Source organism: Sinocyclocheilus rhinocerous, unplaced genomic scaffold (assembly GCF_001515625.1).
Source record: "Sinocyclocheilus rhinocerous isolate Xijiao unplaced genomic scaffold, SAMN03320098_v1.1 scaffold2415, whole genome shotgun sequence".
NCBI classification, from domain to species: Eukaryota; Metazoa; Chordata; class Actinopteri; order Cypriniformes; family Cyprinidae; genus Sinocyclocheilus; species Sinocyclocheilus rhinocerous.
Window position 1 is genome coordinate 674,640 of NW_015666566.1, and position 17,930 is coordinate 692,569.

The following is a 17,930-nucleotide window of genomic DNA, read 5'->3' on the forward strand; positions in this document are numbered from 1 at the left end:
ATGCTGCATGTAAAATGAGCGTTACCTTGGCTTTAGTTGAAAAAATATGATTCCCAAAGCACACAAACTTCCCAGATTACCGAGTGCCCTGTTGGTTACAGTGTTTACTTTCTTTTTGTTTATATATTTTAAAATATTTCTTTATTTGTGAAAAATACTGTAATAGAATTATAGAATCAGGAAGTTGTCATCTAAAATATCAGTATGTTTATTTTACACATTTATTTTTAATATAATTCATTTTCAAATTATTTCAAGTTTCTCAAACATTAATTAAAATAAATAAAAATTATAATTAAAATAAGAAATATACTTATATATATCGGCTTTATATCGGCCACCCTGCTCTCTAAGATATCGGCACCGGCTGTCAAAAAACCAATATCGGTAAACCACTAGTTTTGATGCCTTTAAAATATGATGCTTATAATATATTCAATTAATAAAATGGATAAACTATTTGCATCAAAATGTTATAATTTGTCTGTTATAGTGTATTTTTAAAATATAAAAAAATTACTGAAGACTACATTCTGATTTACAATTGACCATTCGCAAAGAGCTTGATTGACAGGCGATCTGACCAATCATAATGCCGAATCCACCATCTTGTCCGACAGCTACGGCCGCAAGCTAACAATAAATAAAAAATTTTTACCTATTAGATTGTGTTTTATTAACGCCTACACCTACCCCAACCATAAACAATAATGCAAAAACAGTAATTATTGTTGTACAATGTGACAAAAAAACGCGCATGTCCAGGAGCCACAGCTATTTCCCAACCACAAATCAGACAGGAGAGTGGATTAACTTCAGTGGACTTAAACTTAAAAATGGTGTGTTCCGCGGTTGAAATAAAATACGTTCTGATGTTCATTTTGTGCTTTAAATAAATATGAAAAATATGATCGGTTCACGTGCTGCTTGAACTGAGGCAATACAGCAATCATGAAAGATCCACAAAACTGTATTTATTGTTTGAATTTCTTTAAAAATGACAAAATCTGAAAGCTGAGAGTCCTGAAACCTTGTTTCATACCAGAAGTAACCTACTCTGTGTTGTCTGTTGGTGTGTTGTCAGTTTCCTCTTTGCTCTGCGATGTATTTTTCACTGTGTGAGAACATGATGTGTAGTGTGAGAGCGGCATTGTTTGTCGGAGATAGCAACAGTAACTAAGGAGGGCGGGTTTTTGCAAAGGGTCAGAATAATAACTATATATTCACAATTTACATTTATGTAACTATATTTTTGGATTTAATTATATTTAATCAGACCTTTAATTATATATTCAGATTAACTGAATTATATTCAGACTATATTGCAACTATACATATATTCATGATTTGCTTTTATATATTCAGTTTTTTGTCTATATATTCAGGCTTGTATGTGTATTAGTGCTGTCAAATGATTAATCGCGATTAATCACATCCAAAATAAAAGTTTTTGTTTACATAATATATGTGTGTGTACTGTGTATATTTATTATGTATACATAAATACACACACATGCATGTATATGTTTAAGAAAAATATGTTATGTTTATATATTAAATATATTTATATATGATATAAATTATATGAATATAAATACACACATGTAAATATTTTCAAAATATATGCTGTATGTGTGTGTATTTACATATACATAATAAATATACACAATACACACATATTATGTAAACAAAAACTTGGATGCGATTAATCGCGATTAATCGTTTGACAGCACTAATGTATATATATTGCAACTTTCATGTATAGTTTCAGAATTATAAGTGCATATTCAAAATTTACATTTATATATTCAGACTTAAAACTATATATTCAGATTTACTTCTATATATTCATGATTTACATTTCTATATTACAATTTGTATCTGTATATTCAGACTTATAACTGTATATTTGGATTTACATTTATATAGCCAGATTTATAACTATATATTCTGATTTACATTTATATATTCTGATTTATAAATATATATTCTGATTTACTTCTATATGTTCAGAATTCTAACTATTCTGATTTGGTCGCCGTGATTTTAAAAGTGAAAAAGTGAAAGTGATGTGACATGTGGCCAAGTATGGTGACCCATACTCGGAATTAGTGCTCTGCATTTTTCCCATCCAAAGTGCACACACACACACCGTGAACACACACCCGGAGAAGTGGGCGGCCATTTTTTGCTCCGGCGCCCGGGGAGCAGTTGGAGGTTCGGTGCCTTGCTCAAGGGCACCTCAGTCATGGTATTGAAGGTGGAAGAGAGCGCTGTACATTCACTCCCCCCACCTACAATCCCTGCCGGTACGAGACTCGAACCCGCAACCTTGGGTTATGAGTCCGACTCTCTAACCATTAGGCCACGACTTCCCAATCCCATCAACATTACTGTCCAAAAATATAGACTAAACCTAATCCCTACCCCTAAACTTAACCCTACCCATAATTTATTTCTAAAATCAGTGTGGAATGATAGCTCATTTACAAGGGTGTAGAAGCAACGAACCCTGATCGTAAGCCTAAAACAGATATTTCCTGAAAAGTTATCCCTCAATTCTGATTGGTTAATTGGAATGTTGTTCCAGGATCAAGAAGGATGTTGATCCAGGAACATGTTGTACTTGGTAAAATCATGGTCACCATTCTGATTTACCTCTGAATATTCTAATTTACTTCTATATATTCAAAATTATAACTATATATTCTTATTTACCTCTATATATTCTGATTTATAAATATATATTCTGATTTACTTCTATGTATACTGTTGGCATATATTTATTTTTATTATACTAAATGACGGTAGTTAGATTTATGTGAGTTATGAACGAAAATAAAATGTTGCAATTACCCTCTATCTTCTCTATATTGTACCTTATTTATAACAGAGAATTAATTTTTATGTTTATTATGAATTAGAATACTGCTATTCAAGTTGAAGCAATTGAATAGAAGTCTGGAAATAAGGGCATTTGTTCTTGAAACATTTCTGCAAAAGAAAAGTAGTGTAAATTGTTTGTAAAGCCATTCTTATACAAATTGCCACATTGAATTGAAAAAGACAGTATTCAGTGCGGTAAAATGGTTTTATGAACAATTTACACAGAACAATTTGCATGTGTTTCATGAATAAGACCCAAGGTTCTGAAGAAATCTCATTTGTATGTCCTGTTACGGCCTATTTGATAGGACTAAACAGCATGGGAATGCGAAATATTCATAAAATTTTGCAACAACTATTTGCAGAGTTTTCTGAAAATGCCATTTTCCGTTTTGACATTCAAACAAATAGAAAATCGATCTAGCCTCCAAATAAAAAACTATTACTGCAGAGAAGCTCATAGACATGCGTCATTTCATTTAAAATCTAGCTGTGCTGCCTTTTTCATGCTGAGAATGCAGATTTGGTGTAAGTAGATCTTCTGCGCGATGTTGTTTTTGCTCATTGTTTGTATGGAGTGCTGTAACTTTTCCCTTCATTGCTCTTTTGACCCCAATACAAATGAATTCAAATACCCTGCGTGCTTAACAAATGACATGTTAAGCCAGTGTAACTGTTAAAAAATGTAGGAGACCTACAGTACATGTGAATGGAAATGTGTGTTCTTCCCTGTGGGTGTGAGGGCAGGAATATGAGCAGAAGTGCTGGTCTGCTGCAATTGCTGTGCTAGGCACAGCTGTCAACTTACATACCTGTTAATTATTCTCTGTGCAACATGTCGAAAAACACCTCTAAAGGGCTTGGATGGAGTGCACGTCAGCTTATTCCTGCTCTCAATTCATGCTGCGTTCTATCAGTTCATGGATGCATCTGGAAGTTTCTCTAGGGTTCGATGCAGTTTTTACAGAGTGGATAGCACAGCTTTTAGCTAGCCTGAGGCTACTTTCCGAGATCAAATGCAGCGCTAATGCTTGTCTTCACAACTTTGAGATGGTCTTTTAAAGTAGCGTTATCTCCCACAATGACATTTTAAGTTTTAGATCGATGGGTTCTGAGAAGTCATTGCCCGCCAATGTGAAAACTACAATCAGCTTTAATAATCAAGAGTGAAATCGCCTTTCGCTTGGGAGGGACTGCATTTAACATTGTACTCTGGGTTTTCGGAGCTCTCGAGACAAATTAGATAGATCCATCCAAAAACTACTGCCCGTGAACTTAAAGCATGTTCTATTTGTATTGATCCAAGGGCTGAACCAATCCTTCACAGAATCAAAGAGGACAGAACCCGGGTCATCTCGCCGTCATTCGACAACATCAAATACGACACGTTTGAGATCGAAGAGTACCCCCTCTCTGCTCAAGGGTTCGACTGGGAACTTTGGTGCCGCTACATAAACCCTCCCAAATCCTGGTGGACGCAGAAGAATCAAACTGCACCAATCAGGTAATCACCCAAGATATGACCAGCATCAGCTCAGTGGTTTTACAAAAAACACAAAGACAAATAAAGAATTTCCTTACAGTGAACTACATATGCTAAGCAATAACCAAAAATATTTTTTGTAAAATATCTGAATGCTTTTTTCGATGACCATTATTTATTAACATGAATAGATATATTTAATTACATGTTGGAATATTACTGTGTGGGATAACACATAGGACATATGTAGGTCTTAAACTTAAAATATACATCACAGTAACAGTTCCTGGTTCATTTCGATTAAGGCATAACCATACACTGACTCATGGTTCAGTGAGGGAGTCAGTTGTGAATGGCTCTGAATGAGTCTGATTCAAATCGCTAGCTCAGTTCAAGACTGACTTAAAAAAACTGATTCTTGAGAATCATTTGACAGTGAATTGGACATTTTGGTTTGCAGTGTGTTCGTTGACATGAGCAGGAAAAACCGGCGTGTAATCTAAACTGACTTAGAAATTTACTAACACAACATTGTGTAAATATAGTTGATGAAGCTGCATTCATAAACAAGTTTGAGACTGATTCATGAATCTTTTTGATTTACTCACATAAAAAGAACTGTTTCTTAAGCATCATTTGGCAGCAAATCAGACATTCCAATGTGATGTGTTCGATGTTGAGTTGATGTTAAGAAGAAATATTTAAAACAGGAACAGAATTACCTATTAAGGAATTAATAAAATTGAAGAGAAATAAAAATAAGTGATTTTTTTATATTTACAAAATACACAATTAACTAATAGATTTACTGTAAAAAAAAACTGGCAGCAAATCAGACATTCCAGCTTGTGATGTTGCTTGTCCAGCTTGTGATGCTGGAATGTCTGATTTGCTGCCAGTAAGCCATGGGGTGACACATTGTTGTATTGTAAGTGCTGTAAATTATTCTTGCAAATGTGTACTTTTTGTCGCATTTGCGACTATTTCAGTCGTAGTTTAGAGCCCTGACAGATACAAATCAGTCTCCTTGCCTTCTTAATAACTTGTGTCCTTTGTGTTAAATGATTCTATTAATAATACAATATTATTAATGTAGCAAAATACATTCTTGTAAGTCATTTAACCTCATTGTTGCCATGTGTATCTCCTCTCTCTCAACAGGAGCCCCGCTCTGATCGGCTGCTTTGTAGTGGATCGGGAGTATTTTGAGGAGATTGGTCTGCTGGATGAAGGGATGGAAGTTTATGGAGGCGAAAATGTGGAGCTGGGGATCAGGGTAAGAGATATTCATACTGCCGACGAGAGTTTTGAAAGTGCAGCAGGAGACAGGATGTCTGGAGTTTAAACAGACGAGCAGACGCGCGTCAATGAATAATGCTGTTTCATATGATGAAAAGATGCTTTATGCAGGTTGTTCTTTGAGGGCAGACGGATATGTGGAGGTTTGCAGCCTCTGGTTACAGATAGACCTGTGTGTGTGTGTGTGTGTGTGTGTCATCGCACACAATTAAAGTAGAGCTCTCTGCACCTCGCTAATGATAACCTGCCAAACATACTTCTCGCTCCAAACTGGCGGGGTCCTAACCTCTCACTATTACACATGTACAGAGCCCCATCAAGACCTCTGCCGACTCCCATCAGACCCAGCAGCCCTGTAATTAGCCTCCGCAGCCAGAATTCAAGCCCAGGCTGTGAATGGAGCTCGCCACAGCAGATACACGGTCACTTGCTCTCACTGTGATTTGGCCTAGCAAAGTTGCAATCACTCCACGCAGGGTGCACCTTGACAATACCGAGCAGCTCAAACCCTCCATTACACGCACAGATTTTTTTCTGTTTCATCACTAAGGACCTCAATGAGGAGAGAGGAAATGAAAATGTCTCAGGAAGTGGCAGGCACCATGTGTGTGGTGGGATTTGGTACTGCGTGGAGATAATGGCCCTCAACATCTGTTCACACAGCTGTGTCTCTACTGCCTAATTCCACACTCTCATCTTCTGAGCTCCTTTGTGCCCCCAAATCTCCAAACGCAACATCGCACAAATGTTGCAATCCTGCAGATGTTGCCAAAAAAGGAAGAAAACAAAGCACAAAGTTTGTCCATCTTTCTGCAGCAGTGTTTTGGAGGTCTGTAGCTCAAGCATTATATTAAGATAAATTTTCATTGTGATTTGGTTGCATTTTTAGTCAACAGAAACTATATGCTCTGCAAAAAAAAAAAAAAAAAAAAAAAAAGGTTTTATTAGAGTGAAAATACCTAAAAACCAAAATTTTTTATTTTTTTTATATACATTTTAATACATTTTATTGATACATATATTTTTTTATTTACGTGTTATACATTTTATATACAATACATGACAATTTTTCTAGTAAATTTTATTTCTTAGATGTTTAAGTATTTTTGCAACAACAAAAAAATAAAATCCAACGAGATTGATTGATCTATTGATTGATATTTGCATTGTAGATATTTTACATTTTCGTGGTATTTTTTGATGACAAGATCTTAAATGTGAGTCTTGCGTTTTTAGTCTATTTAGATCACTGAAAAAATTATTTTTAAATCAGTATTTTATCTTGTTGACAGTGAAAATACCTAAAACAGATCAAAGAGAAGCATCTTGCATCTAATTTTTAAGCCTTGTTTTCAGAGATTATATTCAGATGCTATTTTAAATATTATGATGCTATAATAATGTAATATAATCATCATCATCATGATTAAGAAATTGCTTTTTTGTGTAACTTCTGTAACTTCTATACTGCAGTTATTTTTTGCAGATATTTTGATGGACAGTTTTGTAAGATTGCACCTTGTCAGTCAAACTCACGCTGGAGGCACTGTCGCAAAAGAAAATTTCCCGTTTTGCTGACCCTCATTGACATTGTGTTGACGGGAGCTATTTTTCGCTTTGAAAGAGGGTACATGCTCAATAAAAGGTCAACACATCTGTGCTCTTCTATTTTTAGCTCTCGCTAAAGGGCTCTGCTTATCAGTGATGGAGAATGAAAACTGTCTTTGATCATGTCAGATGTCAGCTTGGTTTATTTGCAATCTGTTGTGGTTCCAGGTAAAGAATAATGACTTTGTCAGTAATGCCCCTTTGGTGACATACTTATTGGTGGTTAATTCGGTCAAGGTAGGGGACCGTTAAATAAAATTGAGAGCCCTATACAAATGATGCATCATAGTAAAATTTATGAGACAAAAATATTTTCCTCATCAATATTTTATCCCTTTTTAAATGTTCTTACAAAAATTAAATATATTTTTTATTTAGTATTATTATTATTAATAATAATAATAATAATAATAATGCTGGGTGGAAAACATATTTCATGATAAATTATATGAGAAAATATATTATTAATAATAATTGTTATTATTTGTATTGTTATTATAGCATTATAATATTAGTAATGAAAAATAATGATATTTTCAGAAAACATGGAATGAAATTAATATTTTCCCCAGTGTTAATTTTGTTATTATTATTAGATTTTTTTTGTTTTAAGAATAGAACAAGAATCGTTTGTATACATTTCAATTAGAGATTATTTATAACATTTTGTGAGGTTTAAATTATTAAAACAATAAAGAAGTAAATTTAGTACATTTTATTGCTTAGATGTTTAGATTTCGAACAAAAACACAGATAAAATGATTTTTTCATTGTAGATCACTCTCGGTGGTGTTTTTTGGAAAGCGACCAAGTCTTAAATGTCTCCCAGACAATATAAAGCTGGTTTGATTCTCATTTCATGCTTGCGAAATGTGCTTCTGTGCGACAGATTACGGTCTGAATATCTCTGTCAGCAGCAGGTATTGTATGCAAATGTGAGAAATGATTTTTTAATGCTTCGGGAGAACAGACGGCTCAGTCATGGATCATTGGGATTGTTGTCATTGATTATGCATATGAATCATTCTCCTGGCAAATAGGAACAACACACATCTGTCCACTTCCTGTTGAATCCAGCCCAACGTGTCAGTGTTAAAAGCCTGCCAAACAAGCAGATCAGAATGAATATGATCCCTCCTTCCCATTCAAACATGTAATCAGATAGAAAATACACCACCAGGTTCTCGTGAAACCATTTTTTAGTCTAATACAAACTGGATGCTTTTAAATATACAGTTCAGTTGCTCTGAAACGATCCTGACATATGCCTCAACCAGATGTTGCACTTCATATTTCACCAAACCAGGCCTGAACGAAAGTGTTTGGGTGTGAATGTCTGGATGACGTTCAGCACGCTGGAATGTGGCCTATATAATCCCCTGTGAAGATTTACTACAGAGATACTCTCACTTTAAAAGCTCTGCAGGAGTGCAGTGGGTTGGAAAAACCAAGAAAATCAATTTTTGAGCAGCATAATGTGCTAATTGAGGGTAAATCACTGAATGAACGTGTATTACATGAAACCACTGTAGGAAAAAAGCAGCGTTTTGTGATTTTTCTCCCATCTTTACTGACACACCAGGCGGTGACTGTGCTGTTAAAGGGGTCATATGATGTGATTTCATGTTTTCCGTTCTCTTTGGAGTGTTACAAGCTGTTCGTGCATATATAAGATCCATAAAGTCGCAAAGATTAAAGTCTCAAACCCAGAGAGATATTCTTTCTAAAAGTTAAGACTAAACCACCCCTTCCTAAAACACCTAATTTAAACACGCCCCCACATGTCTACGTCACTGTGTGGGAAGATTTGCATAACACCGCCCAAATGTAAACGCAAAGAAAGAAGGTGTAACTTTTATTCATGCTGTAGTATTGTTGCTGCCGCCGCCATGTCGTGGAGATGTTTCCAATAATGGTAAGGGGCGTAACATTTCCGTCACACACTTGAGGTATCCGGCCAATCACAACGCACTGGATAGCTGGCCAATCAGAGCACACCTCGCTTTTCAGACCGATGAGCTTCGTAAAAATTTTTTTAACCTTAAACCGCACAAATACATTGCATTACACCTTGTATTTTATGTGATTTCTGTGATTACTGTGTATGTTCTGTGTATTTTCTACACCCCCCATAACCACCAAGGGGGAACGCCAAACCCCCTCAAAACACACCACCCCACCCCTCACACACACACCACCCCATACCACCCCAAAATTCACAATAATGATGAAATAACCAGAACTGGGGGCACAGTTTACCTTGTGACACCATTCATTGTCAATATTGAGGATAATCCTTTTTTATACCCTAATCTGCCAACATATCTCAGGTAATATGCATATTGCAAAACGCGATAAATAACAGCATGGACAACATATGACAATTTTCTTTTTCAACATCTTAAGACAATGTTCACCACTAATACTAACAGTTGTATTGCATTTTTTTTGCTGAGAAACGTAAGATTAATATATGCCTACTTTTTACATTTTCAGAATGTCCAGCCACATGGGCTTTAGATCAAACTGACAAAACAAGCACAGAAAATTTGAACCAAGTCATGTGACCCCCATATTCCAAACAACCTCCACTGTGATAAAGATAAGAGTATTGGATGAAAAATTCTTCCTCGTGCCTCCTACAAGAGACTAAAGAATATGTATCCCGTGGTGCATGTTGCCTGTTTTAGGGTTGAATTGCTCAATGTCAGCCACGTTTTAGGCAAATATGTTGAATAATAACAAATTAAATGGCCTGTTAGAGCTTTCAAATAAATTCTCCTTACCATGCGGTAAAAAGTCCCTATATTGTTTTGTTTATTTTGAACAAAGAGCTCCACTGTGAGGAAATTAGTAACCTTCAGACAGTTGATAATTATAGAAAATGAGCCTTGATTTGAAGTGTATTGTTTAGCTTATTTGTTCAACAAAGCCTTTTATTTTAATAAAGTACAGTACTTTTTGTTCCTCATGGAGATTTGATTTATGTGTTGTGGTTTATTCTGTTATATGACTCACATACTCCCTAATGACTCACAAGAACTCTTTTTGTGGACTGCCTAATGGATGTTAAAGGGCATTTTCGAGAGCTAATTTTTCTTCATCCTTGTCCAAATTCAAAACACGAGACATTCATGTGTGTAATCAGGTGTGGCTGTGCGGAGGAAGCGTGGAGGTCATGCCCTGTTCCAGAATAGCTCATATTGAGCGTGCCCACAAGCCCTACACAGAGGACCTGGCAACTCACGTCCGCAGGAACGCCTTGAGAGTGGCCGAGGTGTGGATGGATGAGCTCAAGAGCCACGTTTATATGGCCTGGAACGTTCCACAACAGGTACTACACCTCTCACTCGCACTTTATATGAGTAGTTGAAGCTCTAAATTCTGATTGGATTGAAATCCGGGCTTCAGAATTTTACTTATACCAGGAAATAAATAGTAGTTAATGATAGTTTTTAGAATTGTGATATTAAAGGAAAATTAATTAAAATGAACTACATTTGACATAAAATCAACAAGAAATATTTAAAAATCTCCACATTTCTAAATCAACAAATAAACAAATTTGTAACACTGACTGTGAACTCCTTCACAAAAATGATCATATTTACTTTCAAGATGATATTTTTATTCAAATTATTTTATTCATTAATTTTTTTCACTGAATTTTAAGATAAATTGTCATTTAAAAATGATAAAATGCTGTTCAAAAGTTTGGGGTCTGTAAATTGTTTTTAAGTTTTTGAAAAAAGTCCCCTATGTTTACTAATGCTACATTTATTTGAAAATATACATTAAAAAACAGTAATATTGTAAAATGTTATTATAATTTAAAACAACTGTTTTCTATTTTAATATATTTTCAAATGTAGTTAGTTCCTGTGATGCAAAGCTGAATTTTCAGCATCATTACTCCAGTCTTCAGTGTGACATTCATTCATTCAAATCATTCTAATATGCTGATTTGCTGCTCAAGAAACATTTATTATTATCAATGTTGAAAACAGTTGTGCGGCTTAATATTTTTGTGGAAGGATTCTTGGATAAATCAAAAGATCAAAAGAACAGCATTTATATAAATGTCTTTTCTGCCATTTTGGATCAATTTAATGAATCCCTGTTGAATAAAAGTATCAGTTTCTTTCAAATAGAAAAGCTTGACTGTTTTACTGACCCCAAACTTTTAAATAGTATTGTATAAATTAAATTTAAAAAATGCTAAATAGAGTCATTTCCACTTGAGGTCTCAGATATGTATTTGTATATCAATATGCTAAATAGTATAAGTAGCCTACAGTTAAATTTAACTATCCTTTGTACATTAGATATTTTATCATATTTCGGCTGTCACTGTTTTATGAAATGAAAAAGCCAGTCTCTGCTGTGTTTTTAACCATGGTTAAAGGCGTGGTGTTGTACCTAACACCATACTTTAACCCTGGCAGATTTTCTGTAATACACAGCCTTGAGTGGCTTTCAGTTCTATATTAGTACATGAATGTGATGGAAGTTAAAGGATACATGCCGCTTCGTCATTTTAAGTTAAGATGTAATGGGCTGAAATGCAATGACCATGACTTATTTAAGCTACTCATTAGGGCTTCTTAATGAGCTCTCACTTTAGTGCCGTACATATTCTTCCCATGACATCTTGAAATGCCGCAGCATATAGCATCACTTCACTTGAAGTTACCGTAAGTGCCTGAAGGACAGAGATAAATGTGCATTGACACAATAAGAGCTGTTCTTCGCTCGCAGCCCTGAGCATCATGTTCTAGCTGTTAGATTCTGCACTTTGTAAATGAGTTCTTATGTGCTCACGACTGCATGTGCTTGTGGGTGTTTGTGTGTGCAGGACTCAGGGATCAATATTGGTGATATCAGAGAAAGAAAAGCTCTCAGAGAGAGACTCCGCTGCAAACCCTTCAGCTGGTTCCTGAAGAATATTTATTCTGAGATGAGAACCTACACAGAGACCATCGCTTATGGTGTAGTGAGTATCCACTTATCGGCTAATAACAGTCATCGCTAAACGCCCATCTGCAGAACTGATGTTTATATACAGGTGCATCTCAATAAATTAGAATGTCGTGGAAAAGTTCATTTATTTCAGTAATTCAACTCAAATTGTGAAACTTGTGTATTAAATAAATTCAATGCACACAGACTGAAGTAGTTTAAGTCTTTGGTTCTTTTAATTGTGATGATTTTGGCTCACATTTAACAAAAACCCACCAACTCACTATCTCAACAAATTAGAATACTCCATAAGACCAATAAAAAAAACATTTTTAGTGAATTGTTGGCCTTCTGGAAAGTATGTTCATTTACTGTACATGGTCTGTGTGCATTGAATTTATTTAATACACGAGTTTCACAATTTGAGTTGAATTACTGAAATAAATGAACTTTTCCACGACATTCTAATTTATTGAGATGCACCTGTATTTGTGTGTAAAAAAACAACAACTAATGAATAGATAGATAGTGCCAGGTTTTACTAGGCACTAAGCTTTTGTTTACACATGTAAAAAATGTGTGTGTATGTGTATATATACAGTATATACTGTATACATATTAGGATACATATATTAGTCCTCGTTAGTCTTAAAAGTCGTTATGGCCATATTAAATTGATCAAAAGTCACATATTCATTAAAGAGTCCTTAAAAGAATGCATAACAGTTTCCACAAAAATATTAAGTAGAACAATTGTTTTTAACATTTATATAATTTTTCATGAGCACAAAATCGGCATATTAGAATGATTTCTCATGTTACAATGACGTCTGGATTAATAATAAATAAACTATATATTAAAATATATTAAAATAGAAAACAAGTATTTTAGATTTTAATAATATTTCAAAACATTACTTTTAATTTATTTTTTATATTTTTCACTATATTTCTGATTATATAAATGCAGCCTAGGTTAGCTTATGAGACTTATCTCAAAAACAAAAAATCTTACCCACACTAAACTTTTGAACGGCAGTGTATACTTTTAGATTTTAGTTGACACAATGTGTTTCTTTAAAAAAGAGACTTATAGATTATGCATCAGCTATGTTACCCTCATATGTTTCCCCTTTTAAAGTAATGAGCTATTTCCTAATCAAAAAACTTTCTCATCATCCTGCTTTCAGGAAGTGAACTGTTTAAAGACAAGTGTCATACATTTATTATCATTTTATCTTATTTTGTTTTGCTTATCAGGTCTTAAAATGTCAACAGTGTTACCATGATTTTCTGTATTAATCAAATGTGCAAATCCATAAAGTAGATATTTATCCATTCTGAAGGCATAATAATATAACAATATAGCTTGACATAGCTCAATGCAGTTTATTAGCACTTAGAGACATTGCTTATCTGATAAATGACATTGTTTCTCATAATATTGAGTTATAGAAACAGTTTGTACTAAGTATTATTTTTCTTACTCAAGGCCTGCTGTTTCTTCATTTATCTCAATGCAAGGCCAGCAGAGCACTTTTCCTAATTGGCATTCTTTTGTGGAATAGCAAAATTAACAGCTCCATTGTGAAAACAAAGGAAAGCTGAGCTCCAGGGCATTTTCACACACATCGGCCATTAGCAGACTGAGAAAGAAAGATGGTTTTTTGCAATCTTAATCCATCTTCTCCTCTCCGGTTTTGCAGTGAGGAATGGGTCTGATCTACTTGCTCATATATTGCATCTTTGTGTGTGTGTCTGTAGCTGAGGAACAGCCTGAGGCCGGATCTGTGTGTGGATCAAGGTCCCGACTCCGACAACATTCCCATCCTGTACATCTGCCATGGCCTGACGCCTCAGGTTAGTGTCCAGTCCACTGCACCTTCTGGCATTCATCCTTTTTCAGTCCTCAGAAAGCGTGTAATTCATATATATATATATATATATATATATGCTCATGCTCATGTCTGACTCCATCACGTCTCCTGCTCTCTCTTTCTATGTTTCTCACTATATCTGTACAGTATGTGACATTAAACACTTTAATACCAAGAACAGAAAATAACGGGTAGAAACAGTCGCAACAGGATCAGAAAAAAAGTTTATTTTCACCTGTTTGAGCACATGGCTAAATGTTTTAGAACAATGGTCTTCAACCGGGGGTCCACAACGGCAATGCAGGGGGTCCTCCAATTAATGTTTGATCACAAATAAATGCTTTGTTACAAAAATTAAAACATAGGTAAAAACATCAGAAAGTCTATTTTAAGTATAAGCACCACGAAATGAAAGAAAGAGCACTCCCAGCTGATACTATAATAGCCTATATGACCCGTGCTGGCAAAATGAGTCAAAATGCGCAGGCACATGAGGAACAGGTGAGAGCAATTAGACTAACAAGGACTCAGCGAGGGCTAACAAGAGGGTGTGGTAAAGAGGAAACAAGGAGGAGGGGCTAGAGAAGCACATGGCTGACAGAAACAACAAAGCCATGAGCTGACACATAAGACAAGCATAGACACGTGAAACAAAGACAAAACAAACAGGGTCTCAGGGCAGAACCCTGACACTAACATTTGCAAAGCACATGCATAAGACGCACCTCCCAAGAGCACGCGATCTCCAATAAAGTACATTATTGCATAATATGTCCTGGCGAGATTCACACAAACATAATCTGTTATGTCTTACATGGACGTTTAGTTAATGGTTGGGGAAAAATCTGATGTGTAACATTATATTAGATCCATGCATTAGGCTACAGTAGGTCTTAACATAGATCTGTCTCAATGTTAATCAAACATTAAAAGAAAAGACGAAATCACTCGCTGTTTATTATTATACTGTTTATTTGCATCTTTGTTTTTACTTTTAATAACAAAGATAAAGTAAAAAATAGCTATATTGTGATTAATAATATATTCGTAGCACGTGCGACATATATGTCGCACTGTACAGCCCTGATATAGTAATTATTATTAAGAAAAGAACTGGAGAAAAATATGCAACGTTGCTTGGTGATTTTGCTTTGGAATCTTCAGAAAAATTCAACTCATTTTTTCTCAAAATCAACTCTGCTGACTCTATGCTGACTCCTTCAAACGGCATTTTTGAAAATTTGCTCATTCCGACTCATTTTGCCAGCACGGGTCACATAATTGGCAATTTAGCAAACACTCATCCTCTCACCGCTCAAAATGCCGGAGTTTCTGTTCGGTGATGAGTTATGCTCGCTTTCTTGAATCTCTCTCATTAACAAAGAACGACACGACGTAAGTAAGAGATTCATTTTGCAGTGTAACTTTATTGATTTTAATGGAACGTTCTGAGATCGCAAACTGAGATGAGTGACAGCTTTTTAGTGAGTGTAAAGTGATCGGCCTTTCGCACTTTCGAGGCTATATAGCTATAATCGGTTGAATAAAAGTATTATTTTTAATGCTGCTAAGAGGACCAACGGCCAATTACACGCTGCAGAGTTTTGGAAGTGACATCTAAATGAGTGATTCCCTCTGAAGCGGCAATAGACATAGTGATACTAGCACGGGACAAAAATATGGCATGTCAAAATAGATACGCACAATGCAGGCTAATAAGATTACTAAAAAAATATTCATATCAACATATTTTTTTAATTCCATTCCAATTATTTGTAAAAGTAATGCCTTGTAAATAATCTTAAATGTCTCACTGTACATTGCTATTCTTGTCATGGAGCCGCTGCTCCATCCCACAGTAAAAAATTAAGTGTTAAGTTTTAGTAAGCTTGAAGCTAAAGTTTAAATAAATATTTATTTGTCCATTTGACAGTAGGCCTAAAATTAAAATGTGATTTTTAAATAAACTTATAGCTGAAGTTCAGATAAATGTAAATGCCCATCTTTCTAGTAAAATTAAAATGTATGACTCTGCAAATCCATTAAAATAATATACAATCACAAACAACTAATGAATTGTGATTTTTATCTAAACATGTTGTTTTTATGATGCATAAATCTCAATTTTAACAATAAAATGATCAATTGAATTTTCATTCTTTCACCTCACAAATATGAGAATGTTTTTAATTGCGTCTCTAATTTAAACCTTAATAGAAAAGGTTTGAGTTGATTACTTTTGACTCATTTACGCGAATCACTTAAAACTGTCCATTTCAATGAATCAGTTATAATTCTGAATCAAAAAGATTCATTACTCTGAAACAAAATATGTTTGTCACGACACAGATGTGTTAATTACAACTGAAATAATCACTTTAGTATGATTCTTCCTTTAGTTCATGTAGTGAAAAAAAAAAAAAAAAAGTTGGAGAATTTTTTAAATATATTTTTTAAATTAAATTTATTCAATTTAAAGCTTATTTTTAAAAAAGTTGTTGGAAACTTTGGTTCATTTATGTGAATCAGTTCAAACGGTACTTTCCTATAAATAACTGTATTTTAGCGTTTGGATCTAAAACTTTTATTATTAAAAGTTTTATTTGGCAATGTATTTGGCAACTATGGCTGTTTGGCTGAAAAAATAAATTAAACCATTTCAAAGCAAATACATAAGTGCTGAGATATCAAAAGGCTGAAAAATATAAAAATTGAATTTTTATAGCTATATCATTCTTCCTTATTCCCATCTTCTGTACAAAGGCTCTGCACACTTCAGTTGTTTAATTCATGGTGAAAATGTGAGTTAAAAGACATTTCTTCCTCTATGAAGATTTCTCTTTTATGAAGATTTGGCTTGTATGCGCTTGGCTTGCGCTTTCCCATCTTCCCGTCACAATTGATCTCAGCGTTTCACAGTGATACACTGTCAATTTCTGCAACCCATAAAACCGTCATTGTATTGCATAAAACATCTTCATTATTTTGTGCTGAGGCCCGAAATATGAATTTTTGAACAGTTGGCCTACTCGAGGCAATCCAGTCTGCTTTTTTTTTTTGTCTTATTCCTAGTGTATTACACAACCAGGTGCCACAACAAACAATATCCTGCAAAAATACTGTAAAAATAGGGAGCTTTCTCCATAAAGCATCGACTCTCCGGGGGATTTGGGATTTAGACAGATTCCAGGGCTATAGTCACTATAATGAATCTCAATAAAGAGCAATGACTTAGAACACAACCGGAGAGGGTTGTTTCACCACCACAGGGGCATCCTTTAGATGCGGACGAATTGTAGAATGTGAATATGTGACAGAGATATATAAATGAGAGAGCGAGAGGGAGGGAAAGACAGAGAAGAGCACTGTCAGCATGATTTTAACTACTTAGCTGGGTCTCTTACACCTGCTGAATTCATATTCGTGTGTGCTTCCAGCTCTCTTATAATAATACTGTTAGCACTTTCTTTAGGCTCAGGCTTTTGAAGTGAAATATCAATCCATACAGACCCTGAAAAAAAATGTGGGCATATTGCATGAAATGAATTCTTTCTGAAAGTGTTTTTTTTTTCAGCAAGGCGAGGGATTAAAGTATGAGGGCTATTGCTTTAGGACTTGGTCCAACAAAATGTGCATTAGTGATTCAAAGCAAATGTTGAATATCAGAGACTTTGCTTGTCTGAGTTCTTTTTCCTCATGCCATCAAACAGTGCTCACCTAAAGTTAATGTGAATAAATTCATTTAGTTTAAGCCAAAATTAATTGGCTTACAAAAATATTTTTTTTCCATTTTTGTAAATGGAAAATTTAAATAGAAA

At 34.7% G+C, this 17,930-nt stretch overlaps 1 protein-coding gene across 1 annotated transcript in view; it reads left to right on the forward strand.

The window, feature by feature from the left end:
• Positions 1-17,930, forward strand: part of LOC107732786 (polypeptide N-acetylgalactosaminyltransferase 18-like) — a gene marked incomplete at its 3' end in the record, with an annotated part of 53,792 nt that overhangs the window by 34,511 nt on the left and 1,351 nt on the right. The window contains exons 5-9 of the mRNA XM_016544200.1: positions 4,193-4,390; positions 5,531-5,645; positions 10,425-10,610; positions 12,132-12,269; positions 14,000-14,095. Of these exons, the coding sequence (XP_016399686.1) occupies positions 4,193-4,390; positions 5,531-5,645; positions 10,425-10,610; positions 12,132-12,269; positions 14,000-14,095 (733 nt within the window). The remainder of the gene's footprint in view (positions 1-4,192; positions 4,391-5,530; positions 5,646-10,424; positions 10,611-12,131; positions 12,270-13,999; positions 14,096-17,930) is intronic.